This window comes from Chrysochloris asiatica, unplaced genomic scaffold, assembly GCF_000296735.1.
Source record: "Chrysochloris asiatica unplaced genomic scaffold, ChrAsi1.0 scaffold00097, whole genome shotgun sequence".
Lineage (NCBI taxonomy): Eukaryota > Metazoa > Chordata > Mammalia > Afrosoricida > Chrysochloridae > Chrysochloris > Chrysochloris asiatica.
Genome location: NW_006408615.1, coordinates 10375084 through 10395919, shown reverse-complemented (window position 1 = coordinate 10395919; position 20836 = coordinate 10375084). Strand labels below are relative to the sequence as shown.

At 51.8% G+C, this 20836-nt stretch overlaps 1 protein-coding gene across 1 annotated transcript; it reads left to right on the top strand.

The window, feature by feature from the left end:
* Nucleotides 1–1272: 1272 nt before the first annotated feature.
* CCDC134 (coiled-coil domain containing 134) lies at nt 1273–16527 on the top strand. The gene is made up of 6 exons (XM_006866864.1): nt 1273–1379; nt 2168–2289; nt 2508–2592; nt 5525–5706; nt 5941–6012; nt 16384–16527. The coding sequence occupies exons 1-6, from the start codon at nt 1277–1279 to the stop codon at nt 16507–16509; spliced, it is 690 nt and encodes a 229-aa protein (XP_006866926.1). The 5' UTR covers nt 1273–1276; the 3' UTR covers nt 16510–16527.
* Nucleotides 16528–20836: the final 4309 nt, after the last annotated feature.

The following is a 20836-nucleotide window of genomic DNA, read 5'->3' as shown; positions in this document are numbered from 1 at the left end:
AAACTTTCCTGTATCCCTTCCTGCCCCGAAGGCACGTCTTCCTTTCTGATGACAAGTCAGAGAAGGAGAGAAAATCCAGAAGTTCCATATCCTCTCTGACTGGCCTGGGTTTCCTTGACCAAATACCACCCTGGGAGGCCAGGATGGCTGATGGGGAATGCTACCCACCATCCCGTGTCCCTGGGCACAGTGCACCACCCAGTTCTCCTGCCCTATGTTCTGCTTTTTCTCATTTTGTTGTTGTTATGTGCCGTGGAGTTCATTCTGACTCATAGCGACCCTGTACAGGGTCTCTGAGGCTATAAACCTTTACGGGAGCAGAAAGCCTCATCTTTCTCCTGCGGAGCAGCTGGTAGTTTTGAACTGCTGAACTTGCGGTTCACAGCCCGATTTGTAACTACTACACTACCAGAGCTCCTTTGTTGTTGTTTGTTGTTGTTGTTGTTGTTAAGCACTGTTGAGTTGATTCTGACTCATAGCGACTGTGTTTAGTGTTTCCGAGGAAGCAGCTGGCGAGCTTGAACCCTGACCTTGCAGTTCAAACGGCTTTGCAGTCTGACGCATTAACCCACAGCGCCACACCAGTTGTTAGGTGCTGTCAAATTGGTTTTGACTCCTAGTGACCTTATGCACAACGGAAGCAGCACTCCAGTCCTGCGCCGTCCTCACAGTTTTGTTTGCTCCCATTGTTGTTGCTACTGTACCAATCCACCTTGTTGGGGTCTTCCTCTTTTTCGCTGACTCTCCACTTTTCCAAGCAGGCTGTCCTCCTCCAAGGACTGCTCCTACCTGACAACATGGCCCAAGTATGAAAGGCTTCTAAGGAGCGTTCTGGTGGTGCCGCTTACAAGACAGATTTGTTTGTTCTTCTGGCAGTCCCAGTGTTTCCCATATTCTTTGCCAGCACCAAAGTCAAATACTTTGATCCTCATTTTACAGGGCAGGGAGCTGCAGCTCAGAGAGGCTGAGCAACTTGCTCAAGGTCCCACAGTCGGTCAGGCCAGTGCTCTTCTTAGAGGCTGATTCCTGTGCTCTAAGTATGTCCGTGTTTCTGTCCTTTATCTGACCCCCTCCCTCCTACCATCCACCAGCTTTATCGTGTGCCTGCTGGTCACAGGGCTAGGGGTTGGGACTTCAGGCCTCCCCAAGGCTGAGTCTGGGCTCGGGCCCCACCTAGAGAAGTTACTGATAACCTGCATTCTCTGTCTTGATAGCACCCAGCTCTGACTCGCCCCCACTTTCTCTGCGTTACTCCGTGGTTGCCTGGCTCCAGGATATGGACCTTCGTCAGTTTCTGGGGTTCCTCTTTGCCATGGGACTCTCTGGGGTAGGAGCCACAGGAACCCTGAGGACCTCCCTTCACCCAAGCTTGGAGATCTGTATCCTTCCGAGTTGAGAGTGGGGTGTCTGAGGGGTCTGTCCATACCTACAACCCCTTGGGGGAGTCCCTGGATGGAGCAGGCTCAGCCCAGGGAAGCAGGAAGGAAAAGTAAGGTGCTCTAGCCAGCCCTGAGGAAGTCAGTGCATTTCTGAGCCGCATTTTCCTCATGTTAAGCAGGAAAAACAGTACATGGCTTACAGGACTGAGGATTGTTGGCCCCTGGGTGAGACTCTGAGTGGGGACTCTGTATTACTGGCCTGTCTTGGCCCTGGTGTCCTGGACCACCTCCTCAAGGTCTAGCTTTGGGGACACAGATGACTTAGGAGGTTACAGGCCAGGGGGCAGAAGTCTGCACACATATCATCCCTGCCGTCTGTGACCAGATGGGGCACAGGTTGTTGGCAAGGGGGCACCGAGGGGACACTTAGCTCTGACTTTTCAGCCAGGTCTTGAAAGAATGGGTGCTCATTGAGATTAGAGTGGGGCACCCAGACCAAGGCCCTATGAGCAGAGGCCCTATGGTTGTTGGGGATGGCAGGAGGACCGGGAGGATGGGGAGGCAGAAGCCAGGCCCTGGAGGCTTGGGTTCAGGCTGTTGGCTGTGGAGTCCCCTGTGAACAGGACCAACGACACATTCCAGTATATGTGTCCTCCTCGGTCAGCTTCCTTGAGGTCCCAGCCAAATGGCATCCATGGCCCTTCTGGAATATCTAGGGTGGGTTTGGAGACCACTGGCCCTATCTAGGCCAGAGTTTTGGTGGAGACCATTAACTTACTGCTGCCCAGACAAAAAGATGTTTGAGGTGAAGCGCCGGGAGCAGCTGCTGGCGCTGAAGAACCTGGCGCAGCTGGACGACATCCATCAGCAGTACAAGATCCTTGATGTCATGCTCAAAGGGCTCTTTAAGGTGGGAGAGGGCCAGGGGCAGCTCATGGCCTTTTGGGGTGGGCAGCACCAGTGCTCTTTGATGTGGGCCCTGAAGGATGCCCAGTGGTTCTCTGGGGTGATGGCATGCAGAGAGTGGGGGATCTACCTGCACATAGGAGCCAATGGGCTAAAGTGGGTGGGTGTACCAGGCCCTGTGCAGGGCCCTGCAGAATGCTCAGCCTAGGACGGTACCCCCAGGTGCTGGAGGACTCCCGGACAGTGCTCATTGCTGCCGACGTGCTCCCGGAGGGACCCTTCCCCCAGGATGAGAAGCTGAAGGATGGTAGGTCTTCCCAGCCCCAGCCTTCCCTCGGCACCTGCACCTTCATCAGCTGCACTCCACCTTGCTTTTCTCTACCCTTTCATGCCACTGTCCACGTGGGCTTCTCAGGCACTGGGCATGTTTCCTGGGATTCTCCCAGCATTTCTTAGCCTCAGAGCCAGAATCTTGCTCCTGATGAGCCGTGTGTCTTTGTGTTGCCCTGTGCATTGGGGCACGAGACCAGGGAGGAGGTCTGCCCACTGCCTCTCTGGTAGAGAAATGTTGTTCCCATTTAAAGGTAAAAAGACTGAGGCCTGTGACAATAGTTGAGCCAGCAGGGGCAGTTTCCAGCCCCTTGTACTATTGTCCTGACAAAGACACCATTCCGACTTATAGTGACTCTGTATAGGCTTTCCGAGGAGTAGCTGGTGGGTTTGAACTGCTGACCTTGCCATTAGCAGTCTAGTGCTTACCCTGCAGAGCCACCAGGGTTCCTTGCTGACCTTGTTGTTGTTGTTGTTGTTGTTAAGTGCCATCGAGTCGATTCTGACCCATAACGACCCTGTATAGGGTTTCCAAAAGGAGCTCTGGTAGTGTAATGGTTACGAATCGGGCTGCGAACCTTAAGGTCAGCGGTTCGAAACTACCAGCTGCTCCGCGGGAGAAAGATGAGGCTTTCTACTCCCGTAAAGATTTACACCCTCGGAAACCCTATACAGGGTCGCTATGGGTCGGAACCGACTCGATGGCACATAACAACAGCATAGGGTTTCCAAGGAGCTGCTGGTGAGCTTGAACCACCAACCTTGAGGTTCAAACGACTTTGTAGTTTGATGCATTAGCCCACAGGGCCACACCAGGACTCCTAAGTCCACATAAAACCCAAACAAACTCCAAACCTGATGACTTCCAACGCAGAGTAGAACTGTGCTTTCAGAAGCAAAGCCTCAGGTCTTTCTTCTGAGGTGCCGCTGGGTGGGTTAGAACTGCTACCCTTTTGGCTGCTAGTCAGGTGCCACACTACCCAGGAACTCCTTTAAAAGCCTCCCCCCACTTTGAATCCTTTTGAGCTAGGGTGGGAACACCACCCAAGGGAGATGAGAGAGTCAGTGTTCAGTGTCCCTCTGCTCCCTTTTCTGAGGACTCCTCCCCTTTCTGAGGGCTCCTCCTCTTTTCTGAGGACTCCTCCTCCTTTCTAAGGACTCCTCCCTTGTGGCCATTTATACTCCCCTGAAGACCCCCAATGAGATGGATAGGCCAGGTGGCATCATGGCGTCAAGTGTGGCAGCGGTAGTGAGGTTGGCCTGGGATCGGACATTGTTTTGTTCTGCTGTGCATGGGGTCACTATGAGTTGGTTCCAACTCGATGGCACCTGACAACAACAAGCCCTCCCTCTGCTAGCCTAGTGGTTATGAATCGGACTGTGAACCTTAAGGTCAGCAGTTCGAAACTACCAGCTGTTCCGCGGGAGAAAGATGAGGCTTTCTGCTCCCCTAAAGATTTACAGCCTCGGAAACCCTGTACAGGGTCGTTATGAGTCGGAACCGACTCCACGGCACATCACAACAGCCCTCTCCCCAACACCCCTGCCCCTGTTAACTGGCTCCCCTGTGTGGTAGAGGAGGGAAGTCGCCCTTATCTATTGAGTGTGGGCACATCACAAGGTTAGTTCTAACGTCCGCTGTAACTGAGGAAGGACAGACACGTGTACAGGGGACGGAGGACTATGAATTGCCTGGTGATTGCCTGTGCAGCTCCAGAGCTCTGGCTTTTCCCTGTGCACCTTTGAAATTCAAGCTGATTCCAAAGCCAAGGGTTCCTGCCCGCCTGTCTAACCACCCTGCCTGGTGTGTCTTTGGAGGCGGCATGCACTTTCTCAGGGTGGCCCTGGCCCATGCTGGTGAAGGTATACAGGGCTGGTTGGAACAGGAACTGCCTCCAGGGGCCAGTATGGAGTTGTTCTTCATGACCTGGGTCTGGGTGACCTGCCACTGTGATGGACATGCTAACTGATTTCAGTCTAAACTGCCTTATTGACCAGAGAAAGGACGTTAGTGGACAGCTGGATATACGGTGAGACCTGGAGATGAGTTACTAACACTGTGTCCACATTGGTTTCCTGGTTTAGATCTTTATAGGACGGTTAGGCTGTTGTTATGTGCCATTGAACCGATTCTAACTCACAGCAGCCCTGTCTATAGGATTTTCGAGGAGTAGCTGGTATGTTTAAACTGCCGGCCTTGCGGTCAAGTGCTTATCACAGCACCACACCAGAACGATGGTTATATAAGCTAATGAGAGGAAATCAGGTGAAGGATACATAGGAACTTTGAGTAGCGACTTTTTGTAAGTTCTAAAGTGATTGCAAAATGAAAAGTTAAGCGGCATTTAAAATAAAATAGAATTGGAAGAATATTAAAAAAAAAAATCTGTTCCCTGCTGTTCTAACAGACCTAGCCTCACAGGTAACGGTACTTGTTTGAACAGCTGTGTCTGGATCTAGATACTTGGCCATGCGTTGGGGGAACCAGGTCCAGTGGAGTCTAGCGTGTGAAGCACCAGCCTTCCTATGTGAAGTGACGTCCACCCTCTGGACCCCACTCTGCTTAGTCCACTGAACAGAGACACTGGAGAGTGGGTGTGGGGCTGGGAATCAGACGGACCTGGGTTTTCAGCCCAAATTTGCCCCTTCCTTGCTTGCTGCCTGAGCCTTACTTTCCCATCTGTAAAATAGGAACAGTGGCCATATCTCCCACTCTGTGTGGTATATGGGACTCTGAGCAGGTGGTCAGAAAACCCGTGTGACCAGCGGGCCCTGGCCCCTGCTCTGATTAGTGGTTGGGCGGAAGCAAAGGGGGATGCCTCCATCCTTTGGAGGGTGACCAGGTCCGGACGGGTGGGCAGCAGGGGCAGCAGCAGCAGCCCTGGTCACTCCTGGGTTCTGTCGCCCAGCCTTTTCACACGTGTTGGAGAACACAGCCTTCTTCGGCGACGTGGTACTGCGCTTCCCCAGGATCGTGCACCATTACTTCGACCACAACTCCAACTGGAACCTCCTTATCCGCTGGGGCATCAGCTTCTGCAACCAAACAGGCGTCTTTGACCAGGGACCCCACTCGCCCATCCTTGGCCTCGTGAGTACACGGCCGAGAAACTAGAGAGCCCTGAGCCTGACATTGGCTCAGTGTTACCTCGCTGCTTCTCTGTGGTCAGCCGCAGGGCACCCTGGTTACAGAGGCCCCATCTCAAGGGATTGAGCTGACCTGGGTCCCCAGGGGTCATCACCTGGCCCACAAGCCTCGAGCAGGGTCCCGGCATGGAGGGAATGGTGAGCAGGGGCAGCCGTGACCAGCTTTCTTCATCCACAGATGGCGCAGGAGCTGGGGATCAGCGAGAAAGATTCCGACTTCCAGAACCCATTTAAAGTAGACCACACAGAGGTGAGTGGTGGGACCCGGCCATGTCTACTGGGCGTGCTTGGGTAGCACTGGGGCATTGGATTTGGAGCAGGACGGGCCTGGGTCCAGGACCCACCACACATGCAGTGGGACTTTCGGCCTTAGCTCATCCTTCGCCTCTGTCCATCCCAGTACCCAACAGGCCCCCGACCTTGGGGGATCATCAAGGTTGCTGGGAGCTCAGGCCACACTCTTCCCTGTCTTTGCGCCTCTGAGCCCGGCCTGGTTCTGTCCCCATTCCCGCACATGCCCTTGGTCCAGGAGCTGAGGTGGGTACTGAGCCCTGGAGCTTACAGGTTGGGATGACAGATGGGGACACATTGTAGAGGCTGGAGCAATCAGTTGTAAGGCCAGGAAGGAAGGGCTGCGTGGACAGTGAGAGAGCTGGTCTGGCCTAGGGAGGGATTGTTGTTGTTAGGTGCCATCGAGTCGGGACCGACTCAGTGACCTTATGCACAGAACGAAAAACACTGCCGGATCCTTGGCCAACTTCACTACTTTTGCCACACTTGAGTCCATTGATGCTGCCACTTGGCCAATCCATCTCGTTGGGGGTCTTCCTCTGACCCTCCACCTTACCAAACATCATGTCCTGACAATATGTCCGAAGTATGAGAGACGAAGTTTGGTCATCTTGGCTTCCAAGGAGCACTCTGGCTGCACTTCTTCCAACTCAGATCTATCTGTCCTTTTGGCAGCCCGTGGCACTTTCAATATTCTCCAATACCATAACTCAAAAGCGTCAGTTCTTCTATGATCTTCCTTATTGGATGGCAAGGTCTTTTTTGTGTTGTAACAAGCTAGCTTGTTCCTGTTCATGGATGCTGATTGAAGATGATAAAACATAACTTTGTTGTTGTAAAAGTAGTAGCAGGATGTCAGCATGGTGGTGTTGGTTCCCCTTGTCTTCCATGCCCCCCCCGGACCAACACGGAGGGGTCCAGCTCCTGTAGTTCTGCATTGCAGCTGAGGATCACTGGAAACGCTGCTTCTTATCATGAGTGGTATGAGGACAGTGGTGGTCCCATTGCAGACTTCTAGCCTTCCATGTGGGAGACCTGGTTCGATTCCTTGTGGGCCCCTGTGTCGCTGGAGGCTTACCTGTTGCTACGATGCTGAGCAGGTTTTAGCAAAGCTGCCAGACTTAAGACTAGGAACAAAGACCTAGTGATCCGCTTTCAAAAATCAGCCAATGAAAGTTAAAACAACCATTTCAAAAACTGTCAAGTTTAGTGTTTTAAAAGACAGTTTGAAGAATCAGATCATGAGTATGTAAAGAAATGTGTTGATTACATAAAAAAAAAAAAAAAATCACAACCATCTGAACCACAGCGGACCGTGGGGAGAGTGCAGAAGCAGGCAGCATCTTGGTGCATCGAGCATGGGGTCACCATGTGTCCGAGCACAACTTGTGCCTGCTCTTTGTCACAGGGGACATGCTACAGGCTGCCCTCTGCAAACCCCATCTTAGAAATGACCCAGTAAGGTTGCTCAGGCCTTGCATTGTTGGCCCACCTATCAGGGACACAGGGGAGTGTTCAGGCTCCTGGCAGATGACCTCCCCCAACAGTCCGCCCCATGATCCTTGGCTTAACTACTGTTTTCATTTGAGTATGCTGTGCTGGTCAGCCTGAGGAGTCTAACTGGTGGAGGCTAGGACCAAATCCGTTCAATTGGTTTCATACTGCACTTAATTAAGGCTATAGCCACAGGGCTCCATGCAGCAAGAGAGCCCTGCCTGTGGAATAAACTTCAGCTATGCCCTCAGGAGCCTCGGGCTCCTAGGGGATCAGTAGATCTTATTTTAAATGCCCCCCACCCCCAAATCAAACCAGACACTATGAAATCACGACCACCCATGTGTGTCAGAGTAGACCTGTGCTCCATGGGGTTTTCAGTGGTTGCTTTTTCGGATGTAGTTCTCCAGGCCTTCCAGCACCTCTGGATGGTGTCAAATTTGTAACCTGTTGGTTAGCAGTGAATGTTTTCCTCATTTGCAGCATCCAGGGACTCCTGATTGTCAGCTGTCTGGATAGACTCTAATAACCAATCTGTTACCCATTGCCACATACACAAGAGAGCTAGGCTGACCTACTCGTTTTTGGTGTCTTTGCCAATAATGATAGGAAGCAGTAGAGAGACCCAAAGAGCAGGCCTCATCCCCAATGGAGAGATTTTCACATCCCTGTTGTGTCTTTCACATACAAACATGGAAAACCAAAGGGACCGGTCACTCCTGTTGAAGACTGGGTGTTTCACCGGATTTGGCTGACCATTCCTCTGTGGTTGGGCCATGAGGGCAGCGCTGCCGAAGAATGGCAGCTTCAGTCACCCTCGCTGGCATGACCCACTGCTTGCCGCATCAGGAGACGTAGATGAATTTCTTTTTGAGGTTGAAAAGCTTGTACTGACCTCTTTGCACACTGATGACACATGAGGGCCCTGGGCTTGTTTGACCAGGTTGCTGTACAGAAATCTAAAGGGACAAAGAGCACTCATTGTCCCCAGGTCCCCCCACCTCCCTCTTGCGCAGCCCCTCTCAGGTCTGAGGTGCGCCCTCCCCAGCTGTCATAGCTCGGTCCCTATGATTTCATGGTTCCTCTGGTCATCCCTTACTCTAACCTAGACTGCCATGTGGAAGGGCAGGTGTGAATGGGAGAGGCGGGCATTTTTTCCTTTTTTAAAAAACTTTATTGTGACTTGACTGAAGGTTTACAGAGCAGATCATCAGTTTTGCATTCAACAAATCGTACATTTCATCTCAAGGATTACAGTCCCCTGCGTGTAACTAACATCAATGGTGCCTAACAACCACAACAGCTATGTAACATCATCTATCCCACTTCATCCCTGAGCTTCTTGCCATTCTTCTCTGTCTCCCAGCCCTTCTGAACTTTGTCCTTGGGGAAATGCTGCCCTCATAGAGCTGATCATTTTCATGCTCTGTGTACCTCACTAGTGTTGATACTCCCTGTACACCCATCATTCTCAGGCTCTGTACCTCACTAGTGTTGATACTCCCTGTACACCCATCATTCTCAGGCTCTGTACCTCACTAGTGTTGATACTCCCTGTACACCCATCATTCTCAGGCTCTGTACCTCACTAGTGTTGATACCCCCTGTACACCCATCACTTGACTGAAAATTGAACCACAGAGGTGAGTTCAGTTCCAGACCTGAAGGGTGATCCAGAGCCTTAGTCTCAGGCCCCACCAGACTCTATTTGACCAGTAAGCTTAGTCTTTTTGATGATTTTCCATTTTCTCCCACTCTCTCCAGGACCTGCTAATGTGATCCCTGTCTGAGTGGTTGGTAGAAATAGCCAGGCACCATCTAGGTCTTCTGGTCTCAGGGTTGTGGAGACTGATGGTCACGTGGTCCATTCATCCATTGGACTAATTGTTTCCAAGCGTCTTCAATTTTCACCACTCTTACTTCCTTCATACGGGGAGGGACCAATGGTTGTGCCTTAAGTGGCTGCTTAGTCACTCCTCATCCAAGTATGATGAAGAACATTGTCTTTGTGGACTTGGTTGTGCCGTTGGACCACGGTGTCCCCTGAGACTGTGGTCCTGAGCCCCCCCAAGCCTGGAGCTCATTTCCTCACAGTGTCCGGTTATGTCTAAGAAGGTTTCCTAACTTTGCCCCCTGTATGCTCCACCACATTCATATGCCAGTACCCTCTGTCAGGCCTTTATGTATTTGCGGGTTTCCTCCCTCTCTCTTTCCCACACCCACGCAGCCTTGCGTATTTAGCCACGTGTCTACTCATGGATCATGTGACTGCAGGATTGTGTACAGAACCGTGTTTACCTGTTGCCTTTAATTCTTGCATTCCTCCCTGTGACTTCCCCTTCTTCCATCATTTTTCCACCAACCGTCCTCTTACCCTATCTTGCCTTCCCCATCATCCAAGTTAGTAAGTGTCTGTGCTCTAGCCAGTGAATTACTCCCCCTTTCCTCCCACACCTGGTGACAATCAAAGAATATTCTAGTGTGAAAACCTTTTCTTGACACCTGCAGGATAAGTACTTGACTACAATGTTGGTTTGAACTGCAAGGTCGGCGGTTCAAATCCACCAGCTGCTCCATGGATACCCTATACAGTGTCTCTATGAGACGGAATCAACTTAATGGCACTTAACAACAACAGTTTCATAAAATATCTGTCCTTTTGTGATTAACTAATTTCACGCAGCATCATGTCCGTGTTCATCCATGTTATGGGCTGTTTTGAGACTCACTGTCATTATTTAATGTTGCGTAGTATTCCATTGTGTGTACGTAGCAGAGTGTGCTCATCTGTTCTTCCTTTGGTGGATATTTAGGTTGATTCCATCTTTATGCTATTGCGAACACTGCTTTGATGAAGTGTGTGTGCGTGTATCTGTTCATGTTGTAGGTTTTACTTCCCTAGGATGGCTGAGTCATGTAATATTTCTATTTCAAACTTTTTGAGAAAGTACCATACCATTTTCCCCAGTGGTTGCCCCATTTTCCAGTCCCATCAGCAATGAAGGCAGGACCAGCATTTGTTTTCTGTTTTTTTTTAAACTTTGCTTTTCATGCTGGGGTGAGATAACTCATTGATTTGTTTCAGCAGAGACAAGCATTTGGACAGAACTTAGAGAGACCTGTTGCATCTTCTATCTTGGCCCATGTGGGCCACTGTAGGGGAACCTGGGAGGCATTGTACTCAACCCAGTGGCCATTATCCTTGTGATCTTGGTCAGTGACATTCTAACAAGAGACTTCAGTCTGTGACGGCCTATGGTCACCTCTAGTCAGTGATGCATCTAGGGGCTGTGACCTGGTGTTGAGAAGAGGCCTCACTGTGCCATCTACATGTGTGTGACTCAGATTGTCCAGGGGACAGCCGATCTGTTTCCAGTCCCTGGCCCCATTGCGGGGTGGATCTCTTTAGAGGAGTGGGAGTGTCCTTCGTTTGCCGGTCTGTAGATTTCTAAGTGGTAGACCAGATGACTAGGTTATCCACCGTAGTCCCAGAGTCAGAAAGATGCAGCCTGTCTGGTTGTTAGTAATATCTAAGGCAAGGGTGCTTACAATTCAGATCAATCATTGACTGGGTGGCTCCAGTATTCAGGCTGCAAACACAGGACTCCAACCAGCAGGGTGAGACCAGCCTGCAGCATACACTTCAACAGACTTCAGCTGTGTCCTCCAGGGCCTGAACTCCCGGGGCACCAGCAGTTCTTATTTTAACCACCCCCTACCCAAGACACACACACACACACACAGTTACCAACGAGTCATGTGCTCTGTGAGGTTTCTAGTGGCTGATTTTTTGGGATGTAGATCTCTAGGTCTTGTGAGGCACCCTTGAGTGGAGTTGAACCTCCAGTCAATTGGTTAGCAGCAAGTGTTTTAGCTATTTGTACCACTCCTGACTTTAAACATTCGGGATATAAACTAAGGCCAATCTGTTATGTATTACAACCCATACAAGAGACTGTAGGCTGACCTGCTGATCACTGGAGAAAGATGAGACTTTCTGCTCCCATAAAGATTTACAGCCTCTGAAACCCTATACGGGGTCACTGTGAGTTGGAACTGACTCCAGGGCACATCCCCACCACAGCTGATCTTTGGTGTCATTGCCAAGAATTCCAGGGAGCATGATGAACTGCACAGCTGCTGCCCATAAGCAGCTATGATGAGGGTCCCGCAGCCCCCTGAAGTTAGGTGATTTGCTAGGAGGGCTCAAAACTCCGCGTTTAGTCGGACTCACAGCTGTTGGTTGTTACAGCAGAAGGCTACAGAGTGAGGCAGCGACAGGAAAAGCACGTGGCGTACAGTCGGGAGAAACAGCACCAGTTCCAAGGGTGGTCTCCAGAGCAGTCTGTGGGGGTGCATTCGGGTCCCCCCACAGCGAGTTGTGACAGCATATGTGAGATAGCCCCCGGTGTTTTCATCAGGGGCCTAGGTGAAATGGTTTGTGCTCATCTACTAACCCACTTCAGTAGCACTGTGGAAGAAAAGCCTGGCCATCCGCTTCTGTAAAGATTACAACTAAAAAAATCCTACTGAACAGTTGCGCTCTGTCACACGTGGGGTCGCCTCTCCAGGGCAGCGGGTTTGGCTTGGTCATGTCAGCACCCTCTGCCTAGCATATACCAAAATCCCAGGCACCCCGAGGAAAGCAGGCATTTAACATCAGCTAAGTTGTTTGTGTAAACAGGTTAGGCACATGACCTGCCTTTATCAGTTAGGGTGGTGGGAACACTCCCAGACTTCAAGTTCCCAGATGACAGCCAGGGTCTCAGCTTGTGAGGCCAGTGGTTGGACCTGCTGTGATAATTCTTGCTTTGCATAGCATTATCCGCTGCTAACTCGATGGGACCATCAGTGGACCAGGCCTGAGTGTCTCAAGGAACCTCTGTGACATGTGAGGCGCTATGGGACCCCTGACGGGAGCCAGTGGCTGGGTTTCAGCAGCAGAGCTGGGGGTACAGCTTTCATGACTGAAGTAGTGCCACCCCTCTACCTAAAACCAAAATAACACATCCCTAAGGTTGCTTGCTGTCACTATAACCCTAGGAAATGACCAGGGCCTTGCATTCTTGGCACACTCAGGGCATTCAAGGAGCCTCTCCCAGCTCGGGGACCCACGGAGAGCAGCATTGCTGTGACCTTGACCCTTCATGCCTGGCAGGCTCTGGACGCCTCTCGGGGAGGGAGAGCGAGAGCACAGGCCCCAGAGAGAATGGACACCAGACTACGTGGAGTCTGGCTTTGTCATTGTCGGCTGCCTGGACATCACCGTAGCAGTGCCTTGTTGCCCTTACCCCTCATTGGCCGGGGGCGTCTGGTTTTACTTACTTGATATCCTGGTGGACATGTCTGCCAGCAGCTTCCAGCGTTACCCTTGCTCCCTCCTTCCTCTTTCCTGATGGAAGTTTCATACGCTCCTGTTCTTCTCGACACACACTGCATGCAGCCAGCTTCCATCAGTTTCTGTGCTGCCCACTGTCCCCTGTCCCTGCTCTCATGGGGAGCTGTCAGCCCGATAAGGGGGCAGCAGGGAATCCGGGTCCAAGGACTGTGCCACCACTGTGCCAGCAGCGGAGAGAAATAGCAGACTGTGGGGCCCCCAAATGGGAGCTTATCGTATGTCAGACGGAGGCTACCTAAAGGACGCCAAGAGAAGCTGTCACAGAGGACTCAGATGTGGGGCTGAGGTTTGCAGGAGGAGTAAGGGTTGCCCAGTGGGAGAGGACACACCAGGCGGAGACAGGCTCGGGGCCCTAGCAAAGTTCCTTCAGTCATCTGATACTTAGCACGCCTAAATCCCACTAAATCATGGCCGGGCTTTGGACATATTAGCAGGAGGGACCAGTCCTTGGAGAAGGACATTATGTTCGATAAAATGGAAGGTCAGAGAAAAAGAGGAAGACGCTCCCCCCGCCCAGTGAGATGGACTGGCACGGTGGCAGCAGTAATGGGCTCAAGCATAGCAGTGGTTGTGACGTTGGCCCAGGACCGAGCAGTGTTTCCTTCTGTTGTGCATAAGGGCCCTATGAGTCAGTACCAGCCCAACAGCACCAAACACCAGCAACTCTAAATTCCAGCCACTGGAGAAGTGGACAGGAAAAGTCCCTGCTTTCATGGGACTTGTGTTCTAGTTGGGAGAGAGAGATGGGAGCTCAAATACGAAGATAAGTCAAAAAAGTATTGTTAGTAGGGTTTCGGTTCATGCGTACACGGGTTTAGTTCCACAAGATATGCTTAAATATGTCTCTCTAATCAGTGGATGGCTGTAGACAAGTTCTTCAGTAATTTACTTGTCTTAGTCTCATTAGGGAGTCTTGGTGTGGCACTGTGGGCTGATGTGTCAGACTGCAAAGTCGTTTGAACTGCAAGGTCGGTGGTTCAAGTTCACCACCTGCATCTTGGAAACCCTATACAGGGTTGTTATGGATCGGAACTGACTCTGAGCGCTTAATAACACCAGCGTCTCATTAGAGTGCCTTCCACAAAAAAATGATAACAGGAAAGCACATGATTCGTTGGCTCAGCTGATCTTTCCATCAGTCTGTTATGCAATAATGACTCTTGTGAAGAAAATTGTATAGAATGAAGCGTAACTGGGGATGAATCTGTGATTTACCAACATGATCCAGAGCGCAAGGTCCAATCAAAACGGGGGCCTCTTAGGGGATCTGCTTGGTCCTGTAGGGTCACTGTGAGTTGAAATGGGCTTGGTAGCAGTGGGTTTTTTGGAGCGTATGTTTGGTGTGATGCGCCAAGGTGGTAGTATAGTCAAAGGGCGTCAGCGTTTGCTTGAAGAGTGAGTCAGCTGACTGGCTGCTGTGTGAAGAGACGGTGGCCGAGGTGGAAGAAGGGACATAGGTGAGGAGGCTGCTATACTGAGTTATTTGGGAGTTGATGCTGACTTGAAGCAGGGTGGGAGGTACAACAGTGAAGGTGGTGACAAGCGGTTAGATTCTGCTTACAATTTGAAGGAGAGCCCGTGGGATTACCTGATGGAGCAGGTGGGGCGGAGGGGCTTTGCATAAGCAAGAGGCACCGTGGGCACGTCCACCTTACTGCTAATGCTTGACAGGCTTAACCTGAGTCCAGTTCCCACCTGGAAATGGATCTGGGCCTCATCGTCACACGTCTCCATCCACGTCACCATATGCTCGTAGCTGCGTTCACGCTCATCCCCAGGTACTCAGGCTAGGTCAGAGGATGCCAGCTGCATACATGGATTCACAGGACACCCCCTACTTTAGACCCAGCATCCCAAACTTGGGGTTTTCCTTTAGTCTCTGGATACCAGCCATAGTTCAGGGATCCTCAGGCTCCTAACTTCTCACCTGCTGGCTTCCACTGCTCCTGTGGATTTGATAATTTCCTCGAATGATTCATTGAATTCACTATCTGTAGAGTGTCAGTATTTATGGTTACTTATTAAAACCTGAAAGGGTACAAAGGAATAGTAGTCCCACAAGGTGAAGTCTAGAAGGGGTCCCGGGGCAGAACTTCCATGTCCCCAGGGGATGTACTTATTGTCACTGAACTGTCATCAGCCTCACCAAATGGCCATGGTAGAATACATCATGCCTGGTGAGGCTTCGTCAGTCTGTCCTCCAGCCTCACCAAGCGCCTTAGCCATGGTCACGCCTCCTGATACTTAGTCAATATCTGACCCGGGAACAAAGGGCCAGATTGCTTTCTGTACCTGCCAGGCATTGAGGGACTTTTAGGGCTTGAACATCTGGAAGAATGGGGCTGTGCTGATTTCTAAGATGGGAAGACTAGGAGGAACAGATTGAGGGTTGGGAGAGAATCAGGAGCTAGTTTCTAGACCAGATAAGCATGAATGAACATGTAAAGGCAATAGTTTGGTATTTGATTATATTTCAGGGTTGATGTGGAGTTCTAGGCATGAGATCCTACTTAGATTGTTAAGTGCCTTTGTGTCCATTCCGACTCATTGTTGACTTTGTATAGGGTTTCCAAGGAGTGGCTCCTGGGTTTGAACCACTGAACTTGCAATTAGCAGTCTAGTTCTTACGTTACAGCCCCACACCAGCTGTGGGACCGGACCTATCAGCCCAGGCAGGTGAAGCTTGAGGACCAGGCTTGGGGCACAGCTGCAGCAGAAGTTGGGGGAGCAAGGAGAGGAGGAAGTGGCAAGGAACACTAAGAAGTGGGCATGCTGGTAGCAAACTGGAGAGCAGCTTCCGAGAGGCCACGGGAAGAAAGTATTACAGGCAGGAGCGGGTGTCAGCTGTGCCAGGCATTCCCGGAAGGTCAAGGGAACAAGGACAGACTTGACCGCTGAATTTAGTAATGTGGGAGCCATCAGAGATCCCCAATAAAAGCTGCTTTGATGGAGGAGTCAGAGTCATGATCGGGGGACCTTGTGGATGCTCTTCACTTTCTGCTTTACTTTACCCATTATGGGATGTTCATTGGGACCAGGACGCTGGAGGCCTGGGTTTTAGGGAGATGGTGTCTTGACGAATTAGGGTGCACCTTTGGTACATGCTCTGGTAGCGTAGTAGTTAAACAAGTTGGGCTGCTAACCTCAAGGTCAGCAGTTCGAAACTATCAGCTGCTCCACGGGAGAAAGATGAGGCGTTCTGCTCCTGTAAAGATTTATAGCCTTGGAAACCCTATACAGGGTTGCTATGAGTCAGAACTGACTCCACGGCACATCGCCACCACCACCAGTAAGCATATGGACAGGCATTTAGACACAGAGACATTGCCTGTGGCCCAGCAGTCTTCCTGTTCCCACGCCTCAAGGGGAGCCTGGCCCTGAGCAAGCCTGGTACACTGGCAACCCCGAAACTAAAGCAGACTCTGCTCTTCCCCTCAGTTCATTCCTAGCACCGACCCTTTCCAAAAGGCTCTGAGAGAAGAGGAGAAACGCCGGAAGAAAGAGGAGAAGCGGAAAGAGATCCGGAAAGGCCCTCGGATTTCCAGGTCCCAGTCCGAATTATAGCCCCCGCGCAGCTCACGGTCCACAGGACCATTTGGGAGGCAGAGGCAGAGGCAGCCACGGAGCAGCAACAAGCGTGTGGTGAGAGCCACCGTGTGACCGGGAGCCAGCTCTGAGCCTGGCCAGAGGGGCTGGACTTCTTCCCAGGCCTGCTCTGGAGGGGCACTTAGGGGACCTAGGAGGCTGCTGTGCTGTGGACCAGCCTGTGGAGACTGCCGGGGGGTAGAGAGGATCTCACTGGGGACACCTTGCCTCGTGGGAGCAGTAGAACCAGACTGGGGTGTGAAGGTATCACACCTACTGCTGGCTTCACAACTGTCACCGGCCCCCTAGTCTAGGGCCCAGCAGAGACAATAAAAGCCAGCAAAGCTGCATGACCAAGGCTGGTTTAGACCCAGGGCATGCGAGCCCTCCGGTGGGCAGTGGTGGGTGTCCCCAGGACATGGAGAACAACTCAGAGGGTGCACATGAAAAGGAGCCCAGGTGGGCAGGCAGGCAGGCAGAGGGGCAGCAGGTCAGCCTAGGCCCCCTAGTCAGCGCTGGGAGGGTGTTCATCCCCAAACCCTCTGTCCTCAGGTACCTGTGGGACAGTCATTGAGGGGGCCCGGGAAGGGCCAGCTTGTCTCTCAGGCAGCACTGAGCCCTGGGCCTGCAGGTGGGGGGCTGCAGGGGGATCTAGGGCTGTGCTGCTTCCTAGTCCAGCTCACTCAGACAGTCAGCTCCCTGTGGCCGAGAGGCAGGACAGGGGAGAGGTTCAGGTCAGCCAGGGCCTGCCTGGTAATAGTAGGAGGAGATGGACTGTCCTCACTGAATACCCCAGCTGGATGTGGCGATGCTCTCAGCTTCCCCTCCCTGGACTAAGGCTCCTTGGGCAGAAGGATTTGCTGATGCCTTGGCCCAGCCCTGACATGCTCCTTGGAGGCTAGGACTTGGCTAGCCTCCCTCCTGGGAGCTCTGGGAGCTCCCCTGGAGGACCCCACCTCAGGGCAGCAAAGGGAAGGGCCCAGAGGAGTTAGGAGACTAGAAGAAGGGAGAAGAGAGGGATGATGGAGGTTGGGAGGAAGAATGGAGTTTTCCCTTTACAGCTGCCCACCATCCACCTGATCCCCCTCTTTGGGCAGGAGGTAGGGCCTGGTGGTGGGACCCACCCTAAATGCCTGGGCTCCCTTTCCCCCTCCCCCAGCTGTGTGACCCCAGCTTCGTTTCTGTGAGGATTACAGGAGATGTCAATACCAGATTTTATGAACTGTAAAGGACTGTTAACACTTGATCACTCACCTACTATGGAAGAAAAAGTCTGGCTTTCAGCGAGATCACATCTACTCTGTAACACACAGGCCTGCCCAGAGTCCTGGTGCCCGCAGGCGGAGCTGAGGCTAGGACCAGACTCTTCCTTGGGGAGGGATGTGGCCAGTCACAGTCTTTAGTAGGACGGCCAGTGGTTGTGGCGGTTAACTCTGCAGGGCCATACAGAGCCTTCCCCTTCCCTGAGGAGGAACTCCTTAGAGACCAGGCTTCAACATGGGCCTATGGAGGGAGCCGAGTAGGGCTTGAAGGATGCCTCGGGACAGTGGGGTGGTGGTTCCAGCTGTGGCTGGGTTCCTACCGAAGGAAGCCCTGCAGGGAGGAATCCTGTGTGACCTGGGACCAGCCAAGGCTCTGTCACATCCTAGCTGTTGCCATCAGAGCCAGGCACCCCTCCCTCAGATCCTGGGTGCCCCAGCTCCGACGGGAACGGCCACCCGCTGCGAGGGATTCTGGAGGAGACCATGAGAGTCTGTGCAGTGATTAGACTTTACTGTTACAAACTGAAAGGTTGGGCATTTGAACGCACGCAGCGCTGTTCTGCTTTATCACATGGGGTCACTGTGAGTTAGGTGACTGAGTCATGTGACACTGGACAGGATTAAAGTGGCTTTTCCATGCATGGCTCTTTGTTGGTCCTGTAAATTGGCTGTACTGGAGAGGGGCTCAGCTCTTTGCACTGTGCCTCTGGGTACCTTCCTCCTCACCTGAGGGCTGCGATTCCCCATCTGCCACCTTCAGAGAAACAGACCCAGGCTGTCTCCCTCCTCATCCCCTTAGCTTGGTGTTGGTCCCAGAATGTGCGTGTTTCCACCCAGGACACGCTTGGATCCAGTCAGGTGACTGAAGCCCTCACCCCACCCCTGTGCCCCAGTCGGAGGGGGAGTCTTGCTGGTGGCAGCGATGATAGCAGGGTGGTTCTAGTGATCATCAGTGTCCTATGTCGGGTCCCAGAAGTGGCGATTGTGGTCTAGGACATTGTTCCTGTTAACTGAACTTCTAGGCTTAGTCCCTGGCACCTCTGGAGGGTCTAGGGGCTTCCCAGAACCCCTGAAAGCAGAGTTTATCAACCGTGATTATGAGATGTTTAGCAACATTCCTGGCTTGACCCCTAGATGCCAGTAGCACTGCCCGTTATGACCACAAATGTCCCCAGGCATTGCCAGACGCCCCTGGGGAGTCAGATTGCCCCCAGTGAGAACTGCAGCTGTGAAGAATTCCTTTTATGCCTTTAATTAGCCAGAGCTGCGTTCCACATGGTAGGAAATGTAGGTTCATCCTGGTGGCGTTCCAGCCTGCCGTCCTCTGCTTCCCCCTCCATCTTACTCCTCACGGTGATCCTCTCAGCTTGGGGTGGGAGTGGAGGTGGGGCTCCCATGCCCTCAGTCAAGCCTGCTCTTGCTCCCCTGGTTCTTCTTGCATCTGCCCCTTAATGAAGGCTTTTTTGTTTTTTGCCATAGTTGCTCTCCTTTTCTGTTGGGCAGACTCATCCTCTGGGACCACATAGCTGATGGCACCTACCCTGTGGCCACCTGCTGACCTTTGTCCCTACATTTCAGCTGTTCCAAACCCAGCTCTTTGTTCAGCTGTCGATTACTCATCCAGTGGGAAGGTGTGCTGGAGGGGGTGGCACCAGAACTGAATCCTGAAGGATTTTGGGGGTTGGAATGGGGGCAAGAGATACCAGACCACGGCTGACATCAGGACCTCTGGTCACCCAGGCAATCCCTCCCTTTTCAGGGGAAGCCCCAAATCTCGGGGACAGATTTGTTGAAGGCTCAGAGTCGATCCACTCCACTAGGATGGGAACTAGTTGGTGGAGATGATCAGTTAGCCGGGACCCGGGGCTGGAGAAGGGATGGCACAGAAGGGCTCTGTGCTTTGGAGCTGGGTCCAGTGTGGCCCCTTCCTAACACCATTTCTACTGCAGCTGCACCTTGCCCCCTCAGGCCTCTTGGCAGGCCCAGCTGGGCACCAGGGGGCTGCTACCAGGCAGAGGTGCCCTGCCTGCTAATGTTGCCTCCTAGGGTGGGAGGGTACATGTCCCAAGTGAACAGGATGAAGCCATTACATTACTACATCCTACCTGGCCAAAAGACAGTCCCACCTTGTGAGGCGCCCATGAGAACCAGCTTAGTACTGAGGCAGAGGGAGGCTGGGGTACTTTGTGCCAGCTCTCCTGAGTCTGAACAGAAAAGAGCACATTCTTGTCTCTTTTTTCCCCCAAAAGTAAGCTTTATTCCTTAGTTATATGTATTTGTTACAAAAATGTAATATAAGCAGTAGTGAGACTCCAAAAGAAATTAAGTTCCCCCAAACCATGCCCAGCTTTCAGGCTGTTGGCCCTTCCTTTAAGCACATGTAAGTCCATAATTTTTTCCATTACAATAGCTGCCTTATGGGCACCAGGCCTAAGGGCAAGTGCTGGCCAGGATGGGACCTGCACTCCCCTGCCCTCTCCAAGTACAGTTCTTGCCTTCTCCGAACCTGATGCTTCACCTGAAATCTCACTTCCTCAGAGTCCTTTCCCCAAGCTAGGTGCTTCGTTACCAGTTTCATCACACTCTCCTGAAATCACCTGTACCATCATCTGCTACACATTTACTTCTGGATTTGCTTGCTCTCTGTTTCTCACACTAGACTGGAAGCTCTCAGAGGGCAGGAACTGTTTCTGTTCAATAAAACGTCTCAAGTTTGTGAATGGTCTCATTTAATCTTCACAGCTATGGGGGAGTACTGTTTTGTCTCCATATTACAGATGACAAAATGGAGACTTGCAGAATGTTTTCTTAACATTCTTAACATCCAAGGTCTGGTTGAACTGCTTGGTCCATATGCCTGTGTGCTCTGAAGTTGGGACCACCAAGTGAAGCTGCCTCCCAGGTTTCCTTTTCCGTTTCAACAGTATGTTATGAAAATCTTTTCTTGTCAACAAACACACTCCGAAGTACATAATTTTTAATGATGCCATGGTCTTCTATCATGTAGATGTAATCTATCCAGTCTCAGTGGGCTGCTCAGTGCT

Bases quoted from the DNA above. Each gene is read 5' to 3' on its own strand.
- CCDC134 (XM_006866864.1), top strand. From the start codon at position 1,277: ATGGACCTTCGTCAGTTTCTGGGGTTCCTCTTTGCCATGGGACTCTCT. The intron at 2,290-2,507 runs GTGGGAGAGGGC...CGGTACCCCCAG, and splicing joins TGCTCAAAGGGCTCTTTAAG to GTGCTGGAGGACTCCCGGAC. The intron at 6,013-16,383 runs GTGAGTGGTGGG...TCTTCCCCTCAG, and splicing joins TTAAAGTAGACCACACAGAG to TTCATTCCTAGCACCGACCC.